Source organism: Glandiceps talaboti, chromosome 4, assembly GCF_964340395.1.
Source record: "Glandiceps talaboti chromosome 4, keGlaTala1.1, whole genome shotgun sequence".
NCBI classification, from domain to species: domain Eukaryota; kingdom Metazoa; phylum Hemichordata; class Enteropneusta; family Spengelidae; genus Glandiceps; species Glandiceps talaboti.
Window position 1 is genome coordinate 26,350,837 of NC_135552.1, and position 11,344 is coordinate 26,362,180.

At 36.1% G+C, this 11,344-nt stretch overlaps 2 protein-coding genes across 2 annotated transcripts in view; one reads left to right on the plus strand and one right to left on the minus strand.

The window, feature by feature from the left end:
- Positions 1-1,621: 1,621 nt before the first annotated feature.
- On the minus strand, positions 1,622-4,183 carry LOC144434658 (uncharacterized). Its single transcript, XM_078123164.1, has 5 exons — positions 4,061-4,183; positions 3,731-3,829; positions 3,087-3,245; positions 2,631-2,726; positions 1,622-1,975 (listed from the first exon to the last, which is right to left on the minus strand). Exons 1-5 carry the CDS (start codon positions 4,148-4,150, stop codon positions 1,880-1,882), a joined length of 540 nt encoding a protein of 179 aa, XP_077979290.1. The 5' UTR covers positions 4,151-4,183; the 3' UTR covers positions 1,622-1,879.
- A 6,778-nt stretch (positions 4,184-10,961) lies between these two features.
- Positions 10,962-11,344, plus strand: part of LOC144434545 (glycine cleavage system H protein-like) — a 5,192-nt gene continuing 4,809 nt past the window's right edge. Inside the window, exon 1 of the mRNA XM_078123008.1 lies at positions 10,962-11,011. The gene's annotated coding sequence lies outside the window, so the exon portion shown is untranslated. The remainder of the gene's footprint in view (positions 11,012-11,344) is intronic.

The following is an 11,344-nucleotide window of genomic DNA, read 5'->3' on the forward strand; positions in this document are numbered from 1 at the left end:
TGCCATGGGTCGGCACTGAGTAGAGCAGACTTGCAAAGTTGTTATTATTAGAAGACCATATGGCCCATTGGACCCTTCAGCTATCATATCAGCTTCAATTGTCGCTATCTGCAATACAATTCTATGCATCGCTAAGGAGTCAGATGGAACACAGTCTCGCGACCGCGCTTGCATTTGTCGACACCTACACTTCTGGTCGCCTATGTCAATACACGTGAATGTTTCTTCCAAACAGTTTAATTTGTAACAAATAAGATAAACGCAAGTTTTAAGCTCATATAATTATGGAGGTGGGAAATTTAAATATGCACAGTATCTTTCCAGAGCAAAATTACAAGAGATGTCTACAAGTTGAAAATGGGAAAGAAACATTCCTGTGTATTAGCATAGCCGACCGGAAGTGTAGTTGTCGACATTAGAACGCGTTGTCGCGCGACTTCGTTCCATTTGACTCCACAGTGATGTGTAGAATTGTATTGCAGATAGCGAGAATTGCAAGATCACAGAAACCCATATCTTTGACATGCTTGCTTAATGTGGTCATTGTCCATCTCATAAGTTATTGTATTAATGTGATAAACCAATGCAATGTTGTTCATATTTGGCAGATGGTGGTGCTCTGATCCGTTCAGTCAGTCATTGGAATGCCCGCCAAGCATTTTTGATGTTAGTATATGTATATTACATCATATATAAGTTACTCGTTTGGTACAATTACCTTATATAGTCATGGACTAATAATGTACCGAGACCACTAGCGCACCATGGGAATTGTTCAATCACATCGAAATCTACGGCTCTCCAGTCTACTTCCCAGATCGAGATCCAGTCCTCCATCGGGTTCTTTTTTGAACTTTATTGAATTTAAACATTGCATTAAAAAAAAAGTGTTTACATTACACAGTTTCTGTTCTTAGACAGTGAAGTCAGGGTGTCTTCCGTATGATTGGTTCAAAGTTAAAAGATGAAGTCGTATACATTGTTAACTCGTTAGTGGAATTCTGAACCATGTTAAAACAAGGATACAAATGAACAGGTGAATACTAATCTCTTGTTGAGACACCAAAGTCATATGCTTTCATTAATCTACTTGGCGACAATGCAGTGAGATTAATTTACACTCAAATGATCACAATAGCGACGCCTAGTTTTCTTCATCAGTAAAACAAGCAAAGCTTCGGTTGATACTATATTTAGAATTTAATATATTCTAGAAAAATGGGACGAAATTGCAAAAATACTAAATATCGCAATATCGGTCCATGCCACAATTAATGCACACAAATGGACTGAGGGTTACATAATTCGAACCAGGTTCGATACCTTTTATGGCAGTGCTCATTAGATATTCAAAATTGAGGTACACTTTTGCAGTCAGAGCGATCACCACACAATGATTGTGTATTGTATGAAAATTCAACTTGTTCTGGTCGATGGCGGCGCTGATCACAGGGCCAGGGTCCTTCCCATAAAATACAAATTCATTATGTTTTCGTTACCGTGTTATGTGTACAGCTACATAGACAAGTTTACCTTCAGATGATTCAATACACCTCGTGGTGTACAGTATTGAAAGTATGCCATTCTATCTAACAAAACAGTTTCAAAATATGATCCACTTGTAGCTAACTAACTAAAATGTCAATCTCTTCATCACATTGTCGATTGAGATACATTTTGTCGTTAACCATTTTCTTCCAAAAGTTCTTGAATTTTTCCACCATTCATTCTGAGTTTGCAAATGTCTTTAACAAGTTGTCGGAGATATATAAGAGAAGTGAACAGCCATAATATTTTCAGTCAAAAATCGAGAACTTATTTTCGGAACACCAATTATGTTAAAACAATAGAAGATGCCATGGTATACGCGATTACGTTTTCAGTTGGTCTCTGGCAATGTTTCAATTTCTTTAATTGGTGGATTGTTCTTCTTTATGTAATGTTTCAGGAAATGTTTTGCTGCATTGACTCCTCGCTGGAAATAAAACAAAAATGTATATCTAAACTTAACTTATCAATGACGAATTGTTTGCCTTGAAAAGTTTGAACATAACTAAATAAAAGGACAAATTTCAAGTAGGTCCCAAAAGAGCATTTGTCTTTATAAGTAGTTTCGTTGTTTTTATCGGTTGGTTTCAAGGGAAAATTTCCCAGTTTTAGTGGACAATAAAAGAATATCTTATCTTGTCTTGTCTTGTCTTGTCTTGTCTTGTCTTGTCTTGTCTTGTCTTGTCTTGTCGTGTCGTGTCGTGTCGTGTCGTGTCGTGTCTCGCCTCGCCTCGTCTCGTCTTATCTTATCATATCAAAGCACAGACGTCTTGCGACAACTAATACATACATGCTTATTTGCTTTTTTAGGTAGGTCGGGATTGCTTTCGCCAAAACGTATGTCAGGCTAAGCCGTTTCTAAGGTACAGAACCCACGGTTGTGGTTATTGAAAAGAAGCTCTAAGCTATCCTTACAGTGAAGTTATGCAACGACAGTATCCATGTCATCCCTACGTTACTTCATATAGTGTTTTTGTACTTGATGAGTCGCATTCGCACACTTCAGTTGTTTTCACCCATTGCCCACAATGCAATGCAATCACTTCATAATCTGTTACGAATGCTACATATGAAATGCTTACCTGTATAGCAAATACTTTGTCCTCAGATTCCATTTCGAAGTCAAGTGCACTAAGGTAATCGACATCTACCGCGATTGTACGATCGACATCGCGTTCCTAAAACAAATCCATAAAAATGGTCGATATCCAAATAAAGTCGTGTAAATGAAACATTGTTGTGTTGTTATTGCTCAATCGGGTTTCCTATTCCAGCAATATTTCCGAAAGGCTTTAGCTATTTTAGTAAATTCAATATTACTCTGAATTAGGCAAAAGTTACGGTAGCTGGAATGTATGCAGAAATAATTCAGCCAATGTGTGACGATGTTTTAGACTAAGTTTTGTTCAGCTCAGCAATACAATTGGTTAAAGTCTATGTGAAATAACTGAACAGGCAGATATTGGCTCTCATTGAATGACGAATTCTGTTATGTCGCTAGAGATCGTTTATAAAAGTTTAAAAAAATATATACTGACCGTGACGTAAAGCCTTTTCAGGTTGACTAAGACAGTTTCTCGTAAAAGGGACAGAAATTCACCAATATTACTGATTTCTTTACGCTCGTACCCTACGAATTGGCTTTCTAGGTCGATCCCTCTCCGTTCAGCAAATCTCATCAATTCGTTAAAAGTAATCTAAGACCGAAATAACACAGATTTAGTCCAAAATTCCAAAATTGAAATGTTATCAATATAATCTTGGTTATATGATGTTGAACACTATGGCTACATACAAGTAGAAAGTAACACGTTCGATCCTGTCTAAATATTGAATAGATACTTTCCATTTGTGATATATAAGCTATACCATTACTGAATCGAAATAAGCCCGACAATGCAACCAGCGTCATGTCGGTAACATTGCTGATACTCTGGACAGTTTCAGAGTTGTTCATCTGGTATAGTTTCTGTGTAAATTTGTAAAAACTAGTAGTATTCAATGTCTGACAGGGACTTAGCATGATGTCAATTTCGTTACAAGTATAACGTTAGTAACTTTATAAACTCTTTCAACTACCTCATACCTTACTAGTATATCTTTGTATCGTGAAAAGCCAAATAACACACATTCCTTACGACTATGGAGACAATTTTTCTCTTGTAGCCGATTTATTTCTTACCTTTCCGTTCTTATCAGTGTCTAATTGTTCAAAAACCTCTCCAATCTGGCAATCGACTCCAAATAGTGTTTTGGCGTGGTCTTCAGTAAAATCTCTACTCTATGTAAAGAAATGTATTCCACAGTATCAATGCCATAAAAGGGTCGAAACGAAAACGGAGCATGCCATCAACTATAACATTTCAATATTCCGGAATTGTTGAAAATGTACTTTACGTCTAAACACGCTGATTCGAAATATTTGCTGTGGTTGTTATTTGCAAATTCAAAGACATGCATTTTACATATAAACTAATTTGACCCTTGACATGCAGTACACATGTACCTTTACCTTATTTATGGCATCACTCAGCTCCTCCTTATCTATCGTACAATTCTTATCCAAGTCGCAGTTTGCCAGTGCTGTTATGAATGTACTCATTGCTTCGGAGACAAGCTTGTGCTCTGCGTCGATAACATCCTTTGCATGTTCTTCGTCTCCTCGTTTCCTAAATGAAAACATGAATATGTCATTGAAATTTATTATTTCAAAATCTTATGATTCTCAAATAATTTGTATCGAAAATACTAAGAATGAAAGGTAATGTTAAAAAAAATTCAGACATAAACTTTTAGTGATTTACCTGGCTAACGTGGTATCTGGTCGTGCACATTGTTCAAGACCGTTGTCAAATATGACACCTTCATATACTTCCGGTTCTCTCTCAGAACACTGTCTCCCATTAATATAAAACAAGCATCAACATAAATTTATTATGTAATTTATTATTTTTCATATTAACTTGTTGCAAATCAAAGCGCCACAGCATTGTACGCCTTTGTTGTATTGTGATATTTATACCCTCTCCAGGAAGACGTTTGGACTTGTAGTGTGTTGCAATCGTAACAACTGTTCTCATCCACATTCAAACAAATTGTGATATTCGTTATAATATCCAGAAGTCGTGCTACGCTTACAAACCGACGTCCGTTGTCATTGGTAACGCGGTACAACTGTTTTTGGTCGGGATTCAAAATGGGTAATTTTTGACACTGAATCAAAACCATTTGATGATTTGTAATGACTGTCATGCAGTAATTAAACTTAATATCCAGGAATAAAAGCTCAATATTGACATTTCCAAAGCAAGGCTGAGATCATTATGAGTAAAACTATATATACTATACCAGTAAGATTCCAAGTGTTTTCTCATTGAATTCACCAAAACGTTCTTTATTTTTCCATAATCGGTGTATTTGCCTTAAAGGCTGCATTCGGACCAGGAAACAGTCTTCTGGTTTTAAAGATAACCACCAACCTACACCAACGATAGTAATACAATTACATGTATATTACTAGCTGTATAAAAGGCTTTGATTTGGTGCAATGCGTTAGTTATTGACTGGTCGTAATTAATGGCACAATGTGATATAGAAGTGCTATATGTAGGTTAGGACAGTGTGGGGTGGAGTGGTTTGTGATACGGTAGAGTATGGATAACACAGATCTGGAATATGTATACTGCTACCTACATACTTACCGTCATAGCAATGAATTGGATAGTTGACAAGTACACCGCCATCTACGTACACATCCTGATCGTACGTGACTGCCTCATAATAACCTGGAGGAGGTAGAGATAAAAGATTTAGGCCAAGAAGTTGGTCTAAGTCTAAGATCTTGGCATGACTACTTGAAGTAAAATTGGCTTCTCAAATTCAATTGGATTTACATATTTTCACATATTGTGTTTCCTCATTAGATATGTGACAAATTGTCATGTCCTTGAGTGTACCAGCGAGGAAACTTAGACTTGGCCAGCTCTCCTTTATACATGATGGAGCTATGATTGGAATAACATACCATACTGAGTCTCATTAAAATCTATCAACAGTAAAACTAAATTCAAGAATGTTCTTAGAAGGTATATGTATAAGCTCTTATTGCTAATTCTCTATATTAGACAGCCGGTGTTTCATTCTCATTGCCGCTAGTTGATATTAAATTCGTTTGATTGATCTCAGATTTGATTGACTTGAAAGAATATCTGGCTTAATGTACTCGAGTTTAGTTTAGTTTTTATATTTGTTTTCAAATTGATGTGTTGATTTTTATTCATACATCTGTAACAAAATAGAAAACGAGTACTCCTTTACACTGACATTCAATTCAGGCAATCCATGCTACTCAGATCAATGCAATGCAAGTTTAGTGATTTGTTATTTTCTTACCTGGTATGGACATAGACATTCTGACAGCTAGTCTTATTGGCATGTTAGGCGTGGTTTTCACGTGACAAAATTCAGCGTTCATCTGGTTGACGTTACACACGACGATACACAGCTCCTTACCATAACGACAAAAAAGCTGAAAATATCCAACACACTAAAATTAGCTTCACACATGAACTTAAAAAATGGAAAAGAAATGAGGGTCTCATATATTTCAACAAGAAATATATTTTGTTTTTCCAATCAGTTATTTATTCAGAATGTTGAAATGTAATACCTATACCTGCTACTGCGCCATCTGGTGGCAGCAAGTAAACAAGGCTAGACGTTCGCGTTGAGCGTTTTCATAAATGCTATAGTATTTGCAGGTTAAAACAATTCCCCCAGAATACCTATAACATGTTACATAATACATGTATATCCATAACGTATGGAATTTCTTATGAATTTCTTATAAGATATCTACATAATGGTATAGACTGAGTTTTGCTTAATTCCCCTCACCTCCCTCAAGTCCCCACCTCCCTCAAACCCACCACCTCCCTTAAGACCCCCACTGTGGTTAAGTTAAGCTACTTCTGATATTGAGTGTATATTATGACATAAGGCTTACCACGTTGCCCCCGACAATCGATCGATGTGACCTGGTTTTAGTATGTGTCAAAGTGATTAGTATTTTAGCTTTTTGATGAGGACATTTTCAAGATCAAGATTTTGAAGATACTGAAAAAAAAAGTCATCTGAATCGTAATATTGGCATGGAAACAAGAATTGTTACCTCAAATGTGCGCAATAAAGTGAAAAAAGTAAAACATGCATGCAAATAGGCTTCACCAGTTACGATTTGAACATTTATCATGACGTCATTTCCGCTTTAACTTCGCAAGACACTTTATATTTGGAAATAACTAAAATTAATTACTTCTTTAAAAGTGATGTCACAATTTCCTGTTTTTGCTTCCAACTTCTCACCGAACCATTCCAACAATTTTTTTCCCGGATTCCAACCATAATGTCGTAAAAGATTGGGGATAAAACTAAAGATGCCACAGGAATGATCTGTAAAACGGGAATCATAAATCATTAAATGTTGACGGGTATGTACTTTGCACCGAATTAATCTGGAAGACAATTAACGTTGAATGCACCTAGAAATATAACGTTTAGACTACACCTTTTTCCTCTGGTACTTTGTAGACATGAAACCCATTCTCGATTCAAATCAAGGATAATGAGGGTCACCATATGAAGTTTTAAAAATAGATGCCATTTTTAAATCCAATATGGCCACCGAATACTGTCACCGTGATAACTATATGGGAAAATCAAAGATGGATGATTTCCTTGAAAATTACAGTCGATAAACAGCTCTTTTATTATTTGAAAAAGAACAGATTTTGAAACATACTTTCATATAGAGAAATTTGGAGCGATTTTAAGAACTTCACATTGATCGAGTGATTAATACGTGAATCCCTTTGTATTATAGTATAGTGTTATATATAGTATAGTGTTTGGAAAACCAGAAAGCGACACAGAATTGATGATCACCGTGGTTTGTAAATTATGTATTTATGGCATAAATATAATGATTTGATTATTCTTTCTCTGTTACAGTAATTTTCCAATAGATTTATTTACTCTGTGCTGCATAACCACCTGTCTTTCCCCTTTGTAAACATTTTTTAAGAAAGACAAAAATATCGGTCAGCCATTCAAAAAAACTTACCTGATGAAATGGGTATTAGCTCTTCGTTCATCATTTGCGCTACTTGACATGGTGAATACTCTACAGCCAACAGACATGCTATCATCGCACCTACACTTGTACCGCCAAAACGTTTAAAGTTTTGCCACATCCCAACGTCCATCAGGACCTGTACAAGTACATGTAATACTAACTTCTGTTGTTGCAGTACAGTGGTATAATAATCTAGATTTCAACATGCATTACTTGTAACTGGGGCACTTTATCCACAGAAAATTTCCTTACTACTTAAATGCCATGTTACATGTGTGATCGCAAGTTGGCGACTGCTCCTCGATCTTAAACTTGGTGGCAGCATAATGATTTCGGGCAGGTAAGCTAATCACGTGATCATGACGACAGATATTCTGTTTTGGGTGAGTAAGTTTTCAGTGAGATACTCAAAATGGAAGACGACAATACACATGGTAATTAATAACCTCGCGCTAATCCCCGTTTTTCACATTCGCCGTGTGCTTGGTATTGGGTGATGCTGATTTTATGGTGGTATTCAAGTTGTATTGTGTTATGTGTACAGTTACACACATACATTTATCTACATATGATTTCATATACTTCAGGGTGTACGATATTGACATTTAGTCACTATATTTATCAGTTGGAGATAAAGAAACTTTCAGTATGCATTTAATCATGACGAGAAGTACGTTAAACAATACCACTCAAACTACTTCAATCCTTATCCTTAAAAAATGGCCGGAGAAAAAAAAAAATACATTTCCAATTTATCGTCAGAGATTGCCTGGATTGTTTGTTCATACCTTACTTACTCCAGCATAAGCAATTCCTTTTATACCCCCGCCTTCTAAAATAAGATTTTCAAACGGATACTCATACTTCGTCAAGTCTCGGTCTTCTTCGGAAATCAACGTGTCCTTTTCAAGAATCCTTTCCATTGCGATGTCTGTGGTCATGTGATTCCCCATGCTAAAACTAATCCCAACGACACAAAAAATGGAGTAAATGGCTGATAATTTATTTCTCCAAAATAATTGCTTTCAAATCTCAGGTTTGAAACTAGGTTTTGTCGTCCGTTCGTTCGGATGTTCTAATCAAACGAGCTAAGAACAATAACTAAAAAGTTAATGTGATCGTTGTATTAGTTTACTTCATCCTCTAAATATATTTTTAAACTGATACTTTGCTGTCGTCAAATTTTGAATCTGAAAAGTCTACGTTTTTTGTACAAACGTCCGGTCTATAGATGTCAAATGATATCCCAGTTCAAGTTTAACTTTTTGAGTTTCTTTGCCAAACATCTTCTAATAATGGCAGTTTCATATAAACATGATAGCGATACTGTTTGATTCTCGTGATGAAACTTTTAATGTGTGTAAAGATACTATGACGTAATTCATTTTAATTTTTTAATGGCGGTCTTTCAAAACAAAACGCTATCCATAGGTTCAACATGAACTACACTCAAAATGGAAAACTCTAACTGTTGAAAGGTATATAAGCCTTGTGTAGCATGCGTACATTATAGTATATGGTATTGAAAGTGTATCAGATGAAAAATAACGACTACTAGTACTTCCCTTGTCTTGATGTAAGTTTACATAACAATTGCCCTAACGGATACCATTGGGAGAATGTAGTACTTTTTCTATAGGTATCTTTGACAAGGATAAATGATCAATGATCGATTCTAAATCAAAACTTTACAATCGCCGATTGCTAGAAGATTAATGGTAAAACCCTTATTGAAATAACATCGCTAATATTATGTTAAAGTTCATGGGCCACTTTTATCGATTTGTCTAACACTGCTTCAGTAAAATAGATTTTGCTCTCTCGATTTTAAAACAAAATTTTAAGTATAAGAATATTTCGTATCTTACCCAGCTTCACTGCAGCTTAGTATATCAATACTTGGTTACAGCCAAAATAATAGCTGTCAAACGTCTGGACAAGGCTATACGAATGAATGGGTGAAAGTGAACATGTAATTTCTAATTTTACTCCTATTCCAAGTTTAGAATGCATAAATGAGGTTATCTCACAATACACGGGGACAGAAGTGTTTCCTGTACACATTCTATCCGTTAGTAGTTAATAATAAATGTATTTTTGTGAGTAAACTCATAACGTGATTCCTAGCTTCCGTTTAAAAGTGACACGCCTTTCCTGTAAATGATACGTAACAAAATACTAGAAGCCTACGCCCGAGATGGTTGTAGCCTGGATGTTAGATTGTGTTTCACGGTTGTTTCATTGTTGTTAAATTGCCATGCTATAATTATGCTATGTGTGAACGAAACTTGAAAATTTACCGGCTTTGATTTGCGAGATTGTTGTTATTTCGTAGATTATTTGAATTTTACCGCTATTCAAAGTAAGAAATCTAAATATATGTAGTGGAGCTGTTAATTATAGAATGAAAATGACGAATTGTGTTTGTATTTATTCAACTGTTATTGGAAATGTACAGTGAACTCAAGAAAAGTCCAAATCCAAAGGAATCGTTTGTACAAGTCCACAGATTGACATGCGCCCTCAACTTACTGTAAAAATTATGTCTGGTGATTATGGATAATGAAATGCATAGCCCGGGGCAGTACAGCTCGGTTTCAACAGAATAATCTCCCGACTTTGTCAGTCAATTTCGTTACTTAGCGACTAAGTTTACTAGACTTGTTCAACGTTATTACCAGCAAGTGAAGAATGCTTTAGGGATTCAGTCGTCAAACAGGAGACTCAAGTTGTAAGTGTGGATGGAACTAATATGGCTTATCTGTATCCAGGCTTCTAAACCATTGGATGTTAGCTGATAGCGTGGCACGGATATCGTATGTTTCAGACTACAGATGGATTATTTCTAATGACGTCATTTTGCATCATTAACGGAAAGGACGCAAAAACAGAAAAACAAAAACGTGTGTTCGGAACTTATTTATAAAATATTGCATAATATTAAAATAGTTGGGCTTCTTGACGAAATGCACACAATCCTCCAAAGTGATTTGAGATAAGGTTTACTGCTACTTTAATAATCATTTCGAAATGTTCAGGAACGATGTTCCACTTACGTGTGACTGATATTTGAATAACTACTGTAAAAGTATTTCCCGTAGTAAAACTGGGCGGAATTTCATATTATGGTTACGTGTTGGTCATGCAAATAAAACTCATTCGTCTTTCGGAAAGAGGGCGCAATTTCACTGACCTGTCTGTCCTGTATGGTCAACGATCGAAGGTTTTCGTCATGCTTCATTGCCCCAACCGCCACAATGAATAAACAAATGCTTGGAACCATTTGAAACATCGACCAAGACACAGTGCGCCGAAGGAAAATTTTGCAAGGTAAGTTTTGACCCTAGCCCCTCCTCCGAGTCATCCTGCCTATCCCCCATGCCCAGTATCGAGTATGTTAAGAGTAGTGTGTCTATCTTTTGTGCAAAGAAATGTCACAACCAAAAAGAGCAAGATTGTTTTTAATATTCCACATACTATACACGTCATGTGGTTCTTTGACTAAATACACGTACGTAGGCTACTGTACTGTACCGTGACTACTGGTGTGTGTACCAAATTTGCCAGTGACACAAGCTACTTACTGACTACACTACATATTTGGCAAAAAGGTTGCTAGGGCCATTACCTAGACAATGCCTACAATAGTCGAAATACCGGTCT

Excerpts from the sequence above, each read along its gene's own strand:
- LOC144434658 (XM_078123164.1), bottom strand. The coding sequence starts at position 4,150 with ATGAGTACATTCATAACAGCACTGGCAAACTGCGACTTGGATAAGAAT. Across the intron at positions 3,830-4,060 it reads TGAGTGATGCCATAAATAAG|AGTAGAGATTTTACTGAAGA; the intron begins GTAAAGGTACAT and ends TTCTTTACATAG. Across the intron at positions 2,727-3,086 it reads TGAAAAGGCTTTACGTCACG|GAACGCGATGTCGATCGTAC; the intron begins GTCAGTATATAT and ends GATTTGTTTTAG.